Source organism: Penicillium roqueforti (genome assembly GCF_015533775.1).
Source record: "Penicillium roqueforti strain LCP96 04111 chromosome Unknown scaffold_06, whole genome shotgun sequence".
NCBI lineage: Eukaryota > Fungi > Ascomycota > Eurotiomycetes > Eurotiales > Aspergillaceae > Penicillium > Penicillium roqueforti.
In genome coordinates, this window is record NW_024067570.1 from 745,277 (window position 1) to 763,669 (window position 18,393).

The window sequence follows — 18,393 nt, forward strand, 5'->3', positions numbered from 1 at the left end:
TTATCCCTCAAGGTTTGACGTGGAGCTATTAAGATGGATATGTCAAAGGGAAAAGATGAAGGAGGGCGGATGGTTGATAGAAGAGAAGAGAAGGACGCAATGTGAAGAGAAGCTGGTCTTGCCGGCAAAAGGCAGAAGGGCGGAGCGGCTCTCTGCATTTCCCCCCGCTAGGCCTCAGGCATCGACTGCCTGTCTTTACTTCCAGTTTGTCGGCACAAATATGATGCAACCCTGGAATTATTGGATTTAATCTTACATACAGAGAGCTCCAATGAAATATGCTTGACCACAATCTCTCAACTATTTTTGAAAAGATGTGGGAGTTCAGAGTAAAAGCCTGCTAGAAACTTATTGATATGCGGTGAACCACATCCCTAAGAAAACGCATGCATGCTATACAAAAAACCAGCCGCAAATATTATAGAGATCTCTCAAACAAAATTCACATGCTTTGAAGTTCTCAAATATGCACCTACTCCTTCCTGGCAGGCAGGTCTCCGTCCCATTGAATTTTCATTGTCATTGGGAACGGAGAGAAGCTACTGTGCTCGGCATCCATATACATGGCGATTCCTCCTAGTCCGTCAAGCCTCTTCAGATGGCCTTGGAGTCCAGGGGCGCGACGGACATTATCCAGTCGTCCAAGTACCTTGAGCATAGTGGAAAGTGCAAGAGGACACATTTTAACACCGAGGCATTCATGAGGACCGAAGCCAAAGTGGGCGTACAGGCTCATATCACGGTCCAGACGGACCTTGTCGGGATCGGGGAACGCAACAGGATCACGGCCTGCAACAACCTATATTTCGTACAGTCTGTTAGCATCTGAATGCCAATAGAGAGATAAAAAAAGGACACAAGAACTTACCAAGTTACAAATGATCTCCTGGCCAGCTTTCAAAGTGACCTTCTCGCCGTTATCTTCGACCACCGTTGGCTTAGTGACAAATCGTGGCAATGCTACCGAGCATCGGAGTCTCGCTCCTTCCATGAAGCTGTAGACAGTTAGTATGGCCTCTTAAATTGTAATGGGATATGAAGAAACTTACTATCGCACAAGAAGCTCGTCAGCCTCAGGAGTGTCCTCTCTAGACAAGCGCTGGATTTCAACCAGATGCTCAGCCGCTTCTTCGGAGAGGTAATAGTCAATGCATTGGGAGAAAAGCTGGCCTTGATTGGCAACCAATGCACCGGCCGTGGGAAGAATGTGCGACCACACAACATCCTTAACGGGCAATTTGCTGTCGAGTAAGCGTTGGATCATGTGGACGCCATAATCGCTCAAAATATCATGGCGGTGTAGACGGCTGACCAGACTGGAAATGAATCCAGTCTTAGCAACGAGTTCAACGTTGGCTAGCGTCAGTTCGCCCAGCTGCTGTGCAACATTACGAGCAGTCTGGCAAAGTTGGAAAGACTTGGACACGTCAACATCGTAGAAAATAGAAGCGAAGATAACGGCCAGGATCTGATACAACTCCTGTTCACTGAACACGCCTCTTGGGTTTGACTCTGTCTTGAGAGACAGGGAGAAGACATTGGCACAGAAGTGAACTTGGGCGAGAACGGCAACATCGCGAACGATGTCGACCTGATTGACGCCAGCAACCTTGAATGAGTTTCGCTCGAGGAGTTTCAGAGTAATGTCCTCGTAGAAGGCCTTTACTTCTGATTCCCACTTTTCACGATGCAGAGCAGCACCAAGCATCTTTCGAGAAGCTTCATTGGCAGGGAGATCACCCGCTAAGGCAAAGTCTCGGCCATAAGGACGGCCGCTATTCTCCATCAAGAATTGGATCTTATCACCCCACACTACCTTGAATCCTTCTTGGTCTTTCAAGATTCTTGTGCAAGCAGAGTGGGAATTGATGAAACGGGGCGGAGCCGTGTAAAATGGTCGGTCAAAGTTATAGATTTTAGCCTTACCAAGGCTAGTCAGAATCTTCTTGTTCTCATCAGGCACAACCATCGGGAAGTGTGCGTAAACCGAGTCACCACGGAAATGATTGGGAAAGGCCTTCAGGATCAGTTTGTAGAAGACCTGGCCGCCATCAACAGAGACGTCATTGTTGATCTCATTGAATGCCCAGTTTGTGAGATGTTTCGGTGTGAAATCGACAGTATAGAAGCGATCGCCACGAACCAAAGCAACCGCATCTGATAGAATGGCCCTGGAGGTCGTGAAGTTAGTGCATAGACCGCTACCCGGGGTCATGGCCTGTTTAGCCTCTTCGACAATGAGACCAGGGTACAGCTCGACAAGGTCGGGGTGGTCATAGAAATGCTTAAGCTGGTTCGCGACGAATGGGTCTGAGTTGATCTCTTCAAAGGTTTGATAAGAAGCCAAACCAAAGTACTGACGGAATTCGTTCAAGGTAGCCAGATTCCAAGAACGTGCCTGCTTGATGCCGAGAACCTCAATGTTCCTGAAAACATCCGGCACATTCAAAGCACCAAAAGCCCCGGCAGGGTCCTCAATACTCTCCTGGAGAATCTTGACCAAATCATTATCATCAAAAGTTCCATCTGGTTGGCGTTGCAATTTGCCGAAAGGACGTTCTTGGGGATCTGCCGGGAGTTTTGATTCCCATTGGCGAAGACCCCCTGTGAATTGCTGCATGCTAATCTCCTTCGGATCCTGCCCATCAAATAATTCTTTATACAGATCCTCTGACCATTTTTCGTCCCGGGCTGAGACACAAGAATGCCAGCGATAAACAAGATTGAACTCGGCAGATACCTGGTTTCCGGTAGCCTGAGCAGGTGCCTCGCCAAGCAAGCCATCCCGTATCTCTGCACGGGGATCCAAACTCCACACACTGTCAGTTCGGTTTACGTTGAGAATGGTTCGGACATAGTCTTTCAGAATGATGTTAACATAAAGACCACAAGTAACCAGTCTGGCAGTTTGGAACAGGTCGTTATCCCAGGTGGCATAAGCTTGGGAATTTGACTCATCCGGTTTCGTGAAACGGCCACCTTCATTTATAGCTGCCAACTGCGTGACAACGGAGTTGTGGAAACGGTTGAACATGATGAGAAGTACGCCCACGCCGGGAGGGAATCCCAAAACCCGCTTAGTGGAAAAGCAGTCGGGTTTCAACTTTCCATCCTTGAATGTTCTGACTGTATCCTGTTCTTTCTGGTTGTTGCCATAAAGCGGAGACAAGTCCAAGTACGAGGATGTCAATGACTTTGTTTGGTCCCGAGGATCCGTCTGGAACAAGTCTGAAAACTGTTAGCCTCGGTGATTCGTATAGCAAAGATCTCAACCAACAGAAATAACATACCGTGGATGATAATAGAGGCAAGATAGAACAACACGCTAGAAATCTTGTTCGGGTGTTCCTTGAAATCCTTCCGGGACAAGAGACTATCGAAAAGAGCCTCTGGCTCCGGAAGAGCAGCAGGCTGCATGGTCTTGGGTCGAACGGACCGTGCATATGGGGTGCTAGCAGCACCAATCTGAGGCCAAAATGTGTTCTAGGGCTGTTTAGCAGACATACTCGATCTGTAAGGGAACAATTCCTACATTTCCAGATCCATCAGCTTTCCGGTATGCCGCCTCGCGTCCAAGATAGCTGCATCACTAGTTAGTCGCTGGACATTTCCCACACAGACCAACATCGCCATTGCATGACTCACGAGACAGGCGGGTGCTGTAGATCACCCCACAATTGGGTGAGGAAGGTATTGGTCAGTTCCTTGCCATTCCGAGATGTCGAAGGCAAGCCAGCAGCAAGCTGTAGAAGAGTTAGAGTGGGAACATAGCCAATTCCTCGCGAAAATACAAACCTGAATCACGCGCTCCATGATATAATCTCTGTCATTCACAGCCTCGCCAGTCACGGCAGTTTTGGCAACCTCCGCTAAAGTTTTGGCATCTTTCAGGTCAAAGTGGAGTAGGTCCTTAGCAAGGCCTGTCACGGTTGGCTCTTGTACATAGCTGCCATCGCCAGTTTGAGTGGGCAAGGGCCGCAAGGCTGCAGACACAACTTGCTCAACCTGAGCAATCTTGCTGCTGGACTCTTCCTCAGACATGGTGAATTGAGATGGTATAATACAGATACAGAAGAAATCCGAGTGCGAACTGTGATTAATCTGTCAACTTCGAGGTCATAGGTTGACCTTGAGCCGAGGCCGTATAGTTGAAAGTCGAACAATAAAGACAATAATGTAGTAGTCGCTTACCGGTATATGTATATAGGGAAGCAAAAGAGCAACACAACTATCACAGGTAATTAGGAAAAGACAAAGTGAATCATGCGATCATTTCGGTGGAAATGGGAGTGTATTATTATAAGCCTCCCGTGGTAATCACGGAGTAAGCCGAGAGAGCCATCCGTACGGCTGAATGTACATCACATTCTCAAAGTTCAGCAGCGCCCTCATTCGTGATCGTTCTTAGCGTAAGGTGGACCTTGTGTGTGAAGAGGAACGCCCCACTGGTTGTTATGAGCAATCGAATATCTCTGATTCGCCATGCTATACGGGGTATGCCCTGTCAACCAGGTCTTGGTGTATTTGCCTAGCCAATTATGGCGGATGACCCGGATTACGACTGCCTAGATAAAGATAGACACGAGCTATATTAGCACATTCAATGGTTCAATTCGTAGTGTGGATCGAACTACACACTGTGATTGGGGCAGTAACAGCGGCTAAATGGGTCCGAAGATCTGCGATGCGCTCAGGCTATGCAAAAATTATGTTTTCATAGAGGGAAAATGACAATCTAATAAGAATGGCATGTAAAAAACCCTAATAATGAACTTCTAGGGTCTGTCTTGGTTCTTGGTTGGGCAATGATTGGCGATGCTGACGATGCTGTTCGGTCAAAGTAACCGTGCAAGATGGAGCTGAAACCTATGGGGTAGATGGGGCGATATCATTCGATTCTGATTTGACGTTGCTATTTGATATTACAATAGCTTGTTTTTTTCTCAGCTCCCACAAAATCCAGCACTGCCTTGGAACCACCATGCCCCGCTACAGTGCATATTCGGCCTCGTTAGCTTCCGGGGATACCCTTGTTTCAGCTGACAGGCCAGATGACTTCAGATACGGAGGAAATATATAGCCTTTGCTGCCCCAGTAAATGATGACATTCAAGCTGGCCTTGAGGGAATACTGCATTGGACAGTGTGCCATTGGCGGATAGGCCAGTCGAATCTCCAAGGCGAAATGAGACAAAAAACATCTGGAGCAACTGGCATAGCCACGAGCTAGTTCGCCAAGATGCAAAGATCGTAGTATTCCATACGAACCCCTGTTTTCAGTAAGCTGCCAAGGCAACCTACCGTGGGAGGCCATTCTGGGAAAGACACCCAACTATTGCAAAATATTGCGACGTTGGATATGTGGCCTCAGGTGTCAACACGTGACGTCAACCGAGGCCCAACTTGTAGATTGTTGGGACAAGCACGTTTTTTAGCCAAGTCGCGATTTCAAGTTATCTTGGTGGTCTCAAATAAGCCCCGTCTTCAAGCATTGTATCTGCTTGAGCTAAGTTATCATCATGGCGGCTGATAAAATCACACTCGTTGTTCAGCCAAGGGGTATGCATACATTACTCTTTTACTCGAAGCTCTCGGTCACAGAGAGAGTAGCTTAAAAGCATCGCTAATCTAAAATCAGGCAAGCCCATCCGCAAGCTCCCCAAGGAAATCGATATCTCTCTCGATGCCTCTAGTGAAGAATTGCACGTTGCGCTCTCCGCAGCATCCGGTTGCTCAATTCACCGGATGAGAATCACCAAGGGTAGCGACCACAGCGTGGTCCCGAACTCGAACAACATCACCATTGAGGACACCGGCCTGCTAAACTCAAGCGTGATCTACGTCAAGGATCTCGGTGCGTGTCTATACCCCATATCATGGACAATGCGAATTCAGCCCTAGGACCAGCGCACTCTTCCCCACGCACATAGAAGCTAACATATAGTTCTTAAATCAAACAGGACCCCAAATTGCCTGGCGCACCGTTTTCATCATCGAGTACCTCGGCCCACTCCTGATCCCCGCGCTCTTCCTCTTCCCACTCCGACCCCTCCTGTACTTCACCTTCGACAAGCCCCTCCCCTCGCCCTCAAACCTCCAGCTCCTAGTCTGCGCACTGCTGAGCGTGCACTTCCTGAAGCGCGAGTTCGAGACAATCTTTGTGCACCGTTTCAGCAGTGCCACCATGCCCGCCCGCAACATCGTCAAGAACAGCGCCCACTACTGGGTTCTGGCCGGTTTCAACATCGCCTACTGGGTGTTCCGTCCGGACGCGACCGCCGCCAGCAGTACCCCCAATCAGGCTCTTGTGTACGCCGGACTGGCCCTGTTTGTCTTCGGTGAGCTGGCGAATCTGAATGCGCACTACATCCTGCGTAATCTCCGCCGGCCCGGTACCACTGAGCGAGGCATTCCGTCTGGGTTCGGCTTCAGTGTCGTTACCTGTCCCAACTACTTCTTTGAGATTCTGGCTTGGTTGGGTATTTTCCTTGTCAGCCAGTTGAACTGGAGTGTGCTGATCTTCGTTGCTGTGGGTGGGTTGCAGATGTGGAGCTGGGCTTGGAAGAAGGAGTATCGCTACCGCAAGGAGTTTGGTGACAAGTATAAGAAGAAGCGCTCTGTCATCTTCCCCGGCCTTGCTTAAGAAGTTGGCCGAATGTTCAAGTCCAGGCTGGTATTTGGTGATCCCATATGCTATGGCCATGGGCTGAGTGATTGAGTGGGAAAAGGGAAGAAAATTATAGCAAGGCATTAGATTGTCTTTGTTGATGGCTTGAAAGAAGTCTCGAGCAGCTTATCGATCAACCCTAGTTGTCATGATAAACGGTATGCACTAATTACTGATATCATGAGATGATGTATTATTTGGTATTGGACATAGAAAACAATTATCGTGTCCCTTTTGCAGCTATGCATGCCAATGAAAGCAAAAATACGCCATATGTTGAGGTCTCCACGACCAAACGCTGATCAACCCTAGAACATTATAACTAGGTAAACCACCCTGAACAGAAGAAAGATCCCAAGCAAAACGCCATTTCCCCACATAGAAACTGTGGACCCCAAAATGTAAGTCACTTCAAGAACGTTAATCTCTCTGTTTCTTCTTCTCCCAAAGCCTGTAGTGCGGCTCTAGTTCGCGGGCACAGTCTCGGGCCTCTGCATCACCGCACCCATGGAATTGGATCACGAGGTCACCATCCTTGTAGGTGCCGTCCAAAGCAGCACCCGGCGAGTCTTTGCTATAGGAGCTTAGAATGCGCTGAGGAACCAAGGCGGTTCGAGCAAGAACAGTTGGGTGCCACTGCAAAATGTGATCCTAGCAAAGTGTCGGTCAGAATCAAGGCTCTCGAAGCGCTATCTATATAAAGATAGAGTAATAGAGTAAAAAATTTCTCTTACCAGTCCATGGGCTTCCGCCCTAGCAAAGTTGAAGTTGCGGTAAAGCGGGTCAAACCAGACGTCCAGGAAGAAACGCGCAAACTCCCCGTTCTTCAAAATGAAGCTTCCCGGGTTTAAATCTTCGCTGTCCTGGGTGATGATAAGATCCACATCCTGTTCCTTCTGGTGCACGAAGGTCTTAATGATACTATCTGGCGGCACAATGGGTACATCCTTCAACATCAAGCTTTCCAGATGGCCCTGCCCTAGAATATGAGACTCGAGGGATTTGGTAGGGTTCATGATCAAAGCATTAGCCGCGAGATGGAAGAAATATGCCGAGTGAGGATGCGAAGCCATGGCATGACGGATGGCTGGTACAACGGCCCAGCTCATGGGAGCATCGCCAACGGCTTCGTCATAATCTGAGACTTTCGCGAAGAAGTTGGTGTAGCCTGTTCCCGCATGAAAGTTAGATCAAGTTCATTGCGAAGCTCCTCCACACTGCTTTGTATAGGGGTTTATTACCATGACGCTTGGCGTAGTCCTCCCTGTTTGCAATGATCTTTTTGAGATAGCTCTCGCTGCACCGTTGACGGTCTAGCAGTGTGACGATTACCACTCCAGAAGTACCCGCCGAAGCCACCACGGACATGGAGGTTGGGGAGTGGAGGTAATGGATGAGATAGAGAAGGGATAATATTGCGATTGCGAGGACGGCGACCGATTTTAACTGTTTCCTGCGATGGGATGACATTCGAGAGGAACGGGGGAGAGGTAGACGATGCGGGCTCCGCCGTGGAGGTAACGCGAACTGCATTGAGGGCGTGTGCTTATCCCTGAGTTTATACAAGGGACAGTGTTTGTGTTGAAATCAAGTCATAATAGGAAAGATGGCAAGGTCAAAGATCGAGTATTGAAGAAGGGAACTTGATGATCGACGCGGGTACGAAGATCCCGAGGGATTGGCGTCTGAATCCGGCCCACCTCTGCTGGCCGCATTCCAACTTCCATTAGCGAACCGCATCCAGCGGAAATTCCTATTTAGGATCGAAAATGATCAGAGATAACATATAGATTATTTGTTGATTGGTTTGATGTACAGTCCTTTTGCATCGGACAAGACCTGCGAAAGAAATATTGTTGATTTTGCTGAGTGAAGCGAGGCAAAATAATATATTTTATAGATCGGCCCTAGTATGTACATACACATCTGAATACACACCTTGTGCCACACTATTTCGCCACATTTTCTGTCCAAGTATTGGCATAGTTAGGCGTTCCAAGATTTCTCATTCTTATGAGAGTTGCCCAACTGTATTTCTTTTGTACTTGATTCCTAGAACGGAGGAGGGTTCAGGTCCAACCCGTCAACCGTTAACCGGAATGCATCTCTTGAATAGCTTCCCGCAACATCCATGTCAAGTCGGCCTCGTTCACAATCCTCCAAGTCTATGTCAGAAATCACAAGCGCATTTTCGATGCTAGAGATATCAGCTGCATCGTCAGTGGAGACTTGCCAGATAGGTTCAGCCACGACTTCGCCGAAGGGTCCGACGATGCAGGAGCCACCACGCGAGATATAGCGGTCTGGATCTTCTAAGAGAAAATGAGTCATTTGAACACCTAAGTAAGCAAACTGAGGGTGATCATATACCACGTACCTTCTGTATTTTTACCCTGCTCGGTGATCCAGGACGGTAATTCACTGTAGCGGACGCACTGGTTGCAAGAAAGCACAAAAGTGCGGCCTTCGCCACCAATAGTGCGCATGAGAGGCAGCCAGGTGTCACGGCTGTCAGCTGTGGGTGCGAGGTAGATGTTCACATTTTGCGAATAAAGACTTTGACGAAGCAAAGGCATGAAGTTTTCCCAGCAGATAGCGGCGGCAATAGTAAGCTTGACTCCATTCAGCTCTGTGGTGATAGCTTTTAATGTAGAAGGAGACCCCTGCGCCCACACGAGACGTTCCGAGCCAGTCTTTTTTCCGGCAATTTCAAGTCAGCATTAGTCTATATCTTCCAATTTGACTATAAATGACAGCAAAAATTGATTTGCATGTACTTACCGGCATGACCTTTCGTCTTTTCCCCAGAACACCCCTCAAAGGATCGACATACAGCGCAGAGCAGTACAAGCTCCCCCCGGCCTTTTCAATCAACCCAGTTGCAATAAAGACGCCCGTCTCGCGGGATAGCCGCTCGAGGAACTCTCTTGTTCCATCACCACGGTGGTCTCGACCTTGGGCCACGGGTAGCTTACGCTCCACCCAGTCATCTCCCGCTCCAGCAGGCGTATCGCCCAGGTCAACGGCAGCACGGAAGTACTCAAGAAATTGATCCCGCCCGTAGGGAGCACGCGCGCCAACAGCAGTTCCAAAGTCACAAGTGCGAGGATATCCGCCTAGGTAGGCTTCTGGGAAGAGTATAAGATGGACGCCCTTTGAAGCTGCATGCTGGGTGGTTTCCTTGAGAGAAGCGAGGGTCAACTCGAGAGTAGACAGAGTGCGGGCTTGTGCCACAGCCACGGTAATTTTCTGAGGCATTATAGTGTTGTCTTCCTTGCCGAGGTAAAATATTACAAAAGCGAAGGTCAAAAGGACTCGAAATAAATAATTATTACCCCTCTCAGCATCTCTGGTTCCTCTTCTGCGCTTGTATTTCTCTTACCGCTTGCGGGTAGTTCTGCCAGCCCTACTTTATATACCGCTTTTGATTCTAGTAAACGGTAAGATGATGCAACAACTTGGTTATCTCAATAATGTCTGGCTTGAATGATTAGAATAGTTTCTAATATGTGTTTTATTTAGTTTTCCTGTCGGCGGAAAGACCCGTCACCGTTTACCAAATAGATTACTCATAGATTACACCTCCAAGGCTACAGTTACTCCCTGCATCCATCCAGGACCATACCTCTCGAGTCTCTCCTCTTTTCTCTCCTCAACCATTTTACCCCTAGCCTATGCCCCTATCAAGGAAATCTACAGGTCCAACATGGATACCGCTGAAACTGATTTGATGGGTGACCTTGTAGGCACCGAGATCACCACTGACGCTAAGACAGAAACAAACCTTCTGCTGCCGTCTGTGACATGGGTAATCACCGCGAAGCTGAATGAAATTTCTTATCCCGGAGACCAGCATGACATCGAAAAAGGCTTTAGGTATCTATATGTTGCCGCTAAATTTCTTTGCTACCGTAAAGATAACCCAGCTCAGAGGCCAGCATTTGTGCGAATCTACCAGCAGATCCCTATTACTGGGACCCAGATCTCGAAGTCAAGTATTTAAGTAAAGCAGACTATAACACAAACTACGAATGAGTGAGATATACTGAAGGAACTCATATAGAAGGGCTGTGAGGTTATTTTTAAGCTTCTTAGCTACCAAGAAGCATAGTAAGAATCAGACGACATTATTCCCTCAGGCTTCATTACCTATATTATCTGGGAGAAAGTTCCAGGGGTACCGCTATCTAAGCTGTATATCTGGAGGCAGACGCCTGAAGTCCGCGACGCTATGCGTAAAGAATTCCGTCGAGTCTACCAGTAAGTTCATTCTCTATCTTCATTGAACTTATAAAGCTAACATATCCATAAGAGAGCTTGTATCATGCGGTATTCAGCCAATTTCCCCTCACGAAAGCAAGCTTATCTATGATAAGTCGACCGGAAAGATGCACGTGATATTCTTTATCCGCGTGGTATCTAATAGGCTAAAAGTGAATTTACTTATTCTATATCTCTAGGCATATTTCGGGCTTTTGAATGGGTCTCTCTATCGATAGCAACGAGAACTGGTCCGATTTTAACTACGTCTTGTACGGACTGGTCCGACCTCGTAACACGGATTGGTACCAGGAACGCGATTGGCAATGGTGAAATTGCATACTTGGCTTTGAAATCTAATCATTGCTGACAATCAATCAAATCCTTCCTGGCACGGCAGATGTTACCGTCGTCTCGACGGTCATATGGCCTTGGGGTACCTTCTCTATGGAACTAGCTAGACGAATACACATATCGATCTTCCCCAAGCTTTGCACGCTTACAAATTTCAAATAAATCTCCTCAACGACATGGCGAGAACATATGTTGGGTGAACTGGACTCCTAGAGGTCTCAATTACGGCTATTGAGCGATGTTGCCCCAAAACGCTACACGAGCGATCGATGGGTTGGCATGGCTTATAACTTCACGATCCTCACCAGCCAGTCTCAGCCTGTACAATATAGATTGCTATGGCAAGGACTTTCCAAAAAGACCGACAAACAGCACAATTATGACCTGGGGTATGTGCTGGTAACCCTCGATTATTTTCCCTATCAACCGACCTAGTCTGGTAATTAGCTCTTGAGCCAAGTCGCCGTAGGTATCACCCTTCTATACTGCTTCTGACAACTCCACCTTAGCATTGAACCATTGCCTACCGGTCACGAGAAGTCCCAGAAGCATTACGCGCCTGCTCAACTGCGCTGGTTATCCTCGCCGAGCGATGGGTTCAAGCCGAACCTTTACGTGATGCCTTCGATGTTCTAGCCAAAAGAATTCGAGTCTACGGAACGGAGGCACATCTCGGCGGAGTCTGCTTCCCACATCCAATCTCAGATGCCTTTGCTGACGTCGGTCATCATGCATCGGGGTGTCTTGCGCATGATGGCATCGCATGACCAAATAATGCTGGGTGGTTTGCATAGTCACATGCGCTCCGAAGAGTATCCGTTTTTTCCGTGAATCAAATCATGCTAGGTCGATGGCTGGCATGCATGTCCAGGCCTTTTCTACCCTTGAGAACGGGATTGGCAGTGCTTTGGAGGCTGACGACGATACACTCATGTATCCACTCCTCTTTGGATCGGCGGAATTTTGATTTTGACCGGAATGCTATATTCCGTTTATACATACTTGTTGTTATAGACTCGGCGTAAAGATGGAGTTGAATGAAACGTCTTGATAAGTGAACACGCAGTGAGATTGGAGTATAATACACAGAAGACCCAATACGCAAATTGAAAAAGAGACCGCACCCAAATTAGAAATTTGTGGCCATCATTTCTACCACAAGAAACGAGATAGCGTACAAAGATGGCACAAAATCCGCGGTGCCCAAAAAACCGTCCATCGATCTTCAGGATAGTGGTACAAGCGCCTGTTCATTTCCCTCGGCACGCAAGGTCGCTCAAGCTGTTCTAGCGAGCATACGACTGGCTGCTTCGCGGAGAGACGCGAGGCTTGGTCATGGCGTCAATGTCCAGGTTTTCGATTTTGTTCCTGATCTCCAGCCTGTGGTCCCTCATCCATTTGCTCAATGTCGGGGGCTCAGGAATACCGAAGGCCTTACGCTGCTTATCAAATCTCTCCTTGATCGCCGGTGTTTGCATAATCTGGTGTCGAAGGTTCCATCCGAAAGGACCGAGCTCCTTGAGGCGTGTTGGCCGATCAGACAGCAAATAGTTGTCTAGGCCCTTGGCCTTGTATATTGATCGCAAGGCGCGACGAGTGACCTTGATAAACACTGACTCGCCCAGAGCCTCGCTCTCGATCTTCTTTCGGCGGACGTTAGGCTTCCAGGTTCGTCGTGTCTTGCCTGCATTGCGTCCCTTAGAGATCTTGTTGCCGAATCGGATCGAAGCGCCTCCATAGAGACCGGAGTCAGCCTGCTTGTACCACTTGGATTCTCCGTAGGGGTAGACTGGGGCGGTTTCCGGTAGTTTCGGAACTGATTGCGTTGCCGGCGTCGTTGAGAAGGATCGCTTCGGTGTGGCGATGGAAAGACTGCGGAAGGCCGAGGCCAAAGAGAAGGGGGCGGCCATTGCGGATCTTGCGTGTAGGCCTGCCATTGTGTTTGACAGCTATTGGACCCTCGCAGAGTGTCGAGAACACAAAAAGCCGGAAAGTCGTTAGTAGACAACAGGCGGAGGAAGAGGTCCAGTAGGGAAGAATTTGGGGCAGTTCACCGCCTTGAGGGCGGCGTTCTCATTCGCCGATCCCTTGCTCGCGAATTTCGGCCAGAAGCATTATCTCACAGAGAACCATCGCGTTACCTTTCTTTTCGATCTAGGCTATTTCTTTGAAGCTTTGATTTATTACTACTTCCTTCTTTTCAACCGATTGACCCATCTCTCGTCAATACCCGTGGCTCTACTCGGCCACATCTCTCCCAAACATGGTCCAGATTAGTGAAGTGAAGGGGAACTCGCGCGAGAACAGAACCGCAGCGCATACACACATTCGGGGTCTAGGCTTACGCTCTGATGGGACCCCGGAGCTCAATGCGGATGGATTCGTGGGACAAGGAGCTGCCCGTGAGGTGAGTGGATAGCAACACTGAATCCAGGGTATCTGGTTCGCAGTAACGATAACTAACGGTTTAAACCATCGGCAGGCATGCGGTGTTGTGGTGGACTTGATCAAGTCAAAGAAGATGGCTGGACGAGCTGTGCTGCTTGCTGGTGGCCCTGGTACCGGAAAAACTGCTCTTGCTCTTGCTGTATCGCAGGAGCTAGGAACTAAGGTTCCTTTCTGCCCTATTGTTGGCAGTGAAATCTATTCCGCTGAGGTCAAGAAGACTGAAGCACTGATGGAGAACTTCCGGAGAGCTATTGGTACGCAATACGACATCAGGGAAAAACGCCACAAGCTAGAAAATTAAGCTAACGCATGACAGGCCTCCGTGTTCGCGAAACAAAGGAAGTTTATGAGGGAGAGGTGACAGAGCTTACCCCCGAGGAGGCTGAGAACCCACTGGGCGGATACGGGCGCACAATTAGCCACCTGATCATCGGATTGAAGTCCGCTAAGGGCTCCAAGAAGCTGCGCCTGGACCCTAGCATCTACGAAGCCATCCAGAAAGAGCGTGTCACAGTCGGAGATGTCATCTACATTGAAGCCAACACCGGCTCATGCAAGCGAGTCGGGCGATCCGATGCCTATGCTACCGAATTCGATCTTGAGGCTGAGGAGTATGTGCCTGTCCCCAAGGGTGAGGTTCACAAGAAGAAGGAGATTGTTCAGGATGTGACCCTTCACGACCTGGATATGGCCAACGCCCGACCCCAGGGCGGACAAGACGTGATGAGTATGATGGGCCAGCTGATGAAGCCCAAGAAGACGGAAATCACGGACAAGTTGCGCCAGGAAATCAACAAGGTTGTCAACAGGTACATTGATCAGGGTGTCGCAGAGTTGGTTCCCGGTGTTCTCTTCATCGATGAGGTACGTGGAGAAAGTTTATGCTGTCAATTATTGGATCATGTCTCTGACTTCGTTTCTTCGTCTAGGTGCACATGCTCGACATTGAGTGCTTCACATATCTGAACCGCGCCCTCGAATCGACCATCTCCCCGATTGTCATCCTCGCCTCCAACCGTGGCCACGCCGTTATTCGCGGTACTGAAATCAGTGCCGCACACGGTATCCCACCTGATCTGCTTGCCCGCCTTCTTATCATCCCCACCAACCCCTACGCCCCCGAGGAGATCAAGACTATCATCCGGCTGCGCGCCAAGATTGAAGGCCTCAATATCACAGAGCCTGCCTTGAACAAGGTCGCTGACCATGGAAGCAAGGTCAGCTTGCGGTATGCCCTGCAGCTGTTGACCCCCGCAAGCATTCTCTCGCGTGTCAATGGCCGCCCCGGCGCAATTGAGGAGGCTGATATTGCGGAGTGCGAGGATCTCTTCCTGGATGCCAAGCGTAGCGCAATCATTGTTGATCAAGATAGCAAGAATTTCCTGTTATAAATGGCTAGAAGGCTTGAGAAAGTTCCATGATCTTGTATACCAAAGGGGTATCTTTGATGTTTATTGAAAAGGCGAATTGTTTTGTATGGGCCTGGTGTTACTCTAATGCTATGTATCAAATTATGTTTCCGGTTTATTGCGGCATCTAAAAGATAAATGGTTGTAGGTTTAAATAGAGTACTAGTTATATAGATGTCATCTGCATGTCGCAAATGCAACCCGACTTAGATTAATCACGTGTCTCACCGTCACGTTCCAGTCTTATCCTAGCACCTTTGGTTATTTCGATATTTTCTCTTTGTGCTCCCTAAGAACTCCCAAAAAAACAGTCTATATCGGTTGCAAAGCGAAGCCACACTAACAAGATCCGTTGACCGCCACTCAGCTGTTGAACAGTGTCACCCGCCCCAGATAAAGGTGGAGCCTACATCAACACATCAACTACCGTTGCAGACAGCAGATCTTCTCTCCCACCTAAGCTAGAATACATACTATACAATCACGATGTCAAACCTGAACACAGATGCCGGCTCGGAGATGTTCGCCAGCTACGAGAACGAGTTGAAGCTGGTGCAAGCCGATCTGAACCAGAAGCTGGACCAGATCGCCGAGGCAAGCGGCGAGCAACGGAAATCAGCAATCGGCAACGCAACGCAAGTCCTCGAAGAAGCAACAGAACTGGTGAGTCCACCGAACCCCTCACCCGGTTTTCATGCGCCGCAATGCGAGAACAACGAACAAACACAAGAACAGAACAAACTAACCCGATCAAACCCCATCTAGCTCGACCAAATGCGCATGGAGAAGCAGAACATCCCCTCCGCAGCCCGGTCAAAAGTCAACATCCGCTTCCGCAACTACTCAACCGATATCGACGAGGTCAAGCGCAAGCTCAAGTCCCTCTCGGATGACCGGCAAGCACTATTCGGCGACCGATACACCGACGAGCCGCAGGATGAGCACCTCGAACAAAGACAGCAGTTGCTGTCCGGTACGGACCGGCTAGAGCGCAGTTCGGCACGGCTGCAGCAGAGTCAGCGCATGGCCCTGGAGACCGAGGATGTTGCTCGCGGCACGCTCGGCACACTGTACGAGCAGAGGGAGCAGATCACGAATGCTCGGAACAACTTGCAGCAGAGTGAGGGTTACGTTGATACTAGTATCAAGACTTTGAGGGGCATGGCCCGTAGGTACTGACTCCCCTTTTGTCTTGTTCTTCTATATATAGACGTGATTGCTGACCTCTTGTGTGTTGTTTAGGATGGCTACCAATCGGATGATCACTATTGCGATTATTACGGTTCTGGTTCTTTTGATTTTCGCTGTCATTTTCAGCAAGTTCCATTAGTACTTGAGTTTCGCGCTGGCGTTTGTATACTCGGTCTGATCTCTCATATCCTTTTATTTCCTGCTCTTACTAGCAAGGCTATTGCCTGTCTGTCTGTCCGTCTCTGTCTCTCATATATTTGCCATTATGTATACAGTATGATAGCATCGGCGAGTCTTTACACAGCTAGACCCAAATCCTTAGTCCAAGCAATCCCGGTCTCTAATACAATGATTAATAGCCTAGACAAATCTCACGTATCAATTAGAATGTACCAAATGGCTTCAATTGGGGGTATCTCATAACGCCAAATAAGAAGAAAGAATGATATATACATATACATATCAACACCCTCAGTTCATAATCCTCATCGCCCCAAAAACAGCATTAACAATAACACCCACACAAACAGCCACCCCCTTCCTCCAACTCCACACCCCTTCCTCTCTGCGCAACCACATCGCACAACCAACAGGCCAAAAGAACCCCATAACAGCGCCCCAAAGCATATCATCCATCGCCCCACGCGATCCAGATCCAATCCCGCCCTCGTCATCCCCGATACCACCCCCCTCCCCAAACCCACCCTGCACCTGCGCCGCCGTCGACCCCTCATCCATCCAGCGGTCCTCAAGATCCCGCAGCTGGTCGCCAGTAGGCATAGTATCCGGCGTCCGGGAAACAGACTGCATGGCCAGGAACTGGGAGCGCAGAGCGGTGACCTCAGCCGCCGTGAAGCCGGCCGAGAGGAGGCGGTCGAAACCGCGGGGTGCGGGTGTGGTGGTAGTTGACTGGGACTGGGTCTGGGTCTGGGTCTGGGTCTGGGAGTGACGAGATGTCGAGACATCCTTGCCGAAAAGTTTCTTTCCTGTGTTAGTTTTCTGTTGCTTCTGTTGCAGAAGGATCGTTGATGACACGCTTGCTTCGCTAGCTAAGTCTGCGTCTGAGAGTACGATGTCGCCGATCGAGCAGTGGATGTAAATTCGTGGGCGGGTATCGCGCACCGCCTGCTTTCCTTTGCCATTTTCTTCTGGTGTCTCGGGTTGGTCTGCTACGGGGCGAGGGCTCCGGCTTGGTGACGAAGGGAGCTTTAGTGAGGCTGTTAATGCGGCTGTGTCTTCGAGACCGCGGCCGGCGTAGATGAGGCGTAGTCGGTGGGATGACAGGGGTTTGGCGAGTTGCGCTCGGATTAGTTGCTTTAGACCTGCGCCTGTTGTGGTCTCGGGCTCTGGGACGTCTAGTTGGAGGTCGGGGATTGAGGCGGAGAAGCGGACGGTGATGAGGAGCGGCTCGGTGTCTGGTTCGCCGACTGCGTATGGAGAGAGGAAGGGTGAGGTCATGTTTTAGGTAACAGTTAATCCTATGCTCTCATGTGGAATGGATTGAGACCGCTCTATACAAGCAATGACTGGTATGTATGAGATGCGGCGCTCAGCCCATTCCGGGGCCTCGGCTTATATCCAGTCAGGTGACGCATTCTAGACAGTAACCGTATACTATGACTTTTCTACTATACTGAGAGGCTAATAGGAAGCTAATAGGAAGGAGAAAAGAATAGATTATCGAGAAAACATGTTTATGGTGATTTTTTTGATTTTTTTGAGCTAAATATATGTCATATGTCGTCATCAATGTCCTTCGGACTAATCTATACACAAATATATCACATGGTTGATCTTGCGAGGGTTCAAAAGAATGTCTCCGCAGAGAAAGAAAAGCCAGCACCTCGTTGGTTGAGCCTCTAGCCTGTCTCTTGACATGGCTCGCCACTTGTGAGCCCACAGTGACCACGAGACGCAGTAGAAAATGCAGAAAGAAAGTGGATAAAAGGTATCAACTGGATATCAAGCGTATATACTCAAACAAGAGGGTGGTCGTGGAATCCCAGACCCCCTTTGAAAACGCCGTCCGATGCACCGAGAAGAAAGACGCCAAGAGGTCCTGTAT

The 18,393-nt window shown here is 49.0% G+C and overlaps 8 protein-coding genes across 8 annotated transcripts; 3 read left to right on the plus strand and 5 right to left on the minus strand.

Moving 5' to 3' along the window:
• Window positions 1-472: 472 nt before the first annotated feature.
• Window positions 473-4,041, minus strand: LCP9604111_3779 (peroxidase/cytochrome P450 family protein; the record flags this gene model as incomplete). Its single annotated transcript, XM_039071404.1, has 7 exons — window positions 473-799; window positions 869-995; window positions 1,050-3,228; window positions 3,291-3,483; window positions 3,533-3,581; window positions 3,646-3,743; window positions 3,796-4,041. 7 exons carry the CDS (start codon window positions 4,039-4,041, stop codon window positions 473-475), a joined length of 3,219 nt encoding a protein of 1,072 aa, XP_038930442.1.
• A 1,477-nt stretch (window positions 4,042-5,518) lies between these two features.
• Window positions 5,519-6,642, plus strand: LCP9604111_3780 (trans-2-enoyl-CoA reductase (NADPH) TSC13; the record flags this gene model as incomplete). Its single annotated transcript, XM_039071406.1, has 3 exons — window positions 5,519-5,558; window positions 5,638-5,853; window positions 5,960-6,642. 3 exons carry the CDS (start codon window positions 5,519-5,521, stop codon window positions 6,640-6,642), a joined length of 939 nt encoding a protein of 312 aa, XP_038930443.1.
• Window positions 6,643-7,086: 444 nt separating this feature from the next.
• Window positions 7,087-8,034, minus strand: LCP9604111_3781 (putative alpha-1,6-mannosyltransferase subunit; the record flags this gene model as incomplete). Its single annotated transcript, XM_039071407.1, has 3 exons — window positions 7,087-7,317; window positions 7,401-7,834; window positions 7,908-8,034. 3 exons carry the CDS (start codon window positions 8,032-8,034, stop codon window positions 7,087-7,089), a joined length of 792 nt encoding a protein of 263 aa, XP_038930444.1.
• A 684-nt stretch (window positions 8,035-8,718) lies between these two features.
• On the minus strand, window positions 8,719-9,924 carry LCP9604111_3782 (carbon-nitrogen hydrolase family protein; the record flags this gene model as incomplete). Its single annotated transcript, XM_039071408.1, has 3 exons — window positions 8,719-8,978; window positions 9,044-9,359; window positions 9,448-9,924. 3 exons carry the CDS (start codon window positions 9,922-9,924, stop codon window positions 8,719-8,721), a joined length of 1,053 nt encoding a protein of 350 aa, XP_038930445.1.
• Window positions 9,925-12,566: 2,642 nt separating this feature from the next.
• On the minus strand, window positions 12,567-13,190 carry LCP9604111_3783 (mitochondrial 54S ribosomal protein bL28m; the record flags this gene model as incomplete). The annotated part of the gene is made up of 1 exon (XM_039071409.1): window positions 12,567-13,190. The coding sequence occupies one exon, from the start codon at window positions 13,188-13,190 to the stop codon at window positions 12,567-12,569; it is 624 nt and encodes a 207-aa protein (XP_038930446.1).
• A 353-nt stretch (window positions 13,191-13,543) lies between these two features.
• Window positions 13,544-15,119, plus strand: rvb1 (RuvB family ATP-dependent DNA helicase pontin; the record flags this gene model as incomplete). The annotated part of the gene is made up of 4 exons (XM_039071410.1): window positions 13,544-13,687; window positions 13,763-13,982; window positions 14,045-14,592; window positions 14,658-15,119. The coding sequence occupies 4 exons, from the start codon at window positions 13,544-13,546 to the stop codon at window positions 15,117-15,119; spliced, it is 1,374 nt and encodes a 457-aa protein (XP_038930447.1).
• Window positions 15,120-15,623: 504 nt separating this feature from the next.
• LCP9604111_3785 (v-SNARE protein VTI1) lies at window positions 15,624-16,467 on the plus strand (the record flags this gene model as incomplete). The annotated part of the gene is made up of 3 exons (XM_039071411.1): window positions 15,624-15,800; window positions 15,903-16,309; window positions 16,380-16,467. The coding sequence occupies 3 exons, from the start codon at window positions 15,624-15,626 to the stop codon at window positions 16,465-16,467; spliced, it is 672 nt and encodes a 223-aa protein (XP_038930448.1).
• A 332-nt stretch (window positions 16,468-16,799) lies between these two features.
• On the minus strand, window positions 16,800-17,786 carry LCP9604111_3786 (DSC3 family protein; the record flags this gene model as incomplete). Its single annotated transcript, XM_039071412.1, has 1 exon — window positions 16,800-17,786. One exon carries the CDS (start codon window positions 17,784-17,786, stop codon window positions 16,800-16,802), a length of 987 nt encoding a protein of 328 aa, XP_038930449.1.
• Window positions 17,787-18,393: the final 607 nt, after the last annotated feature.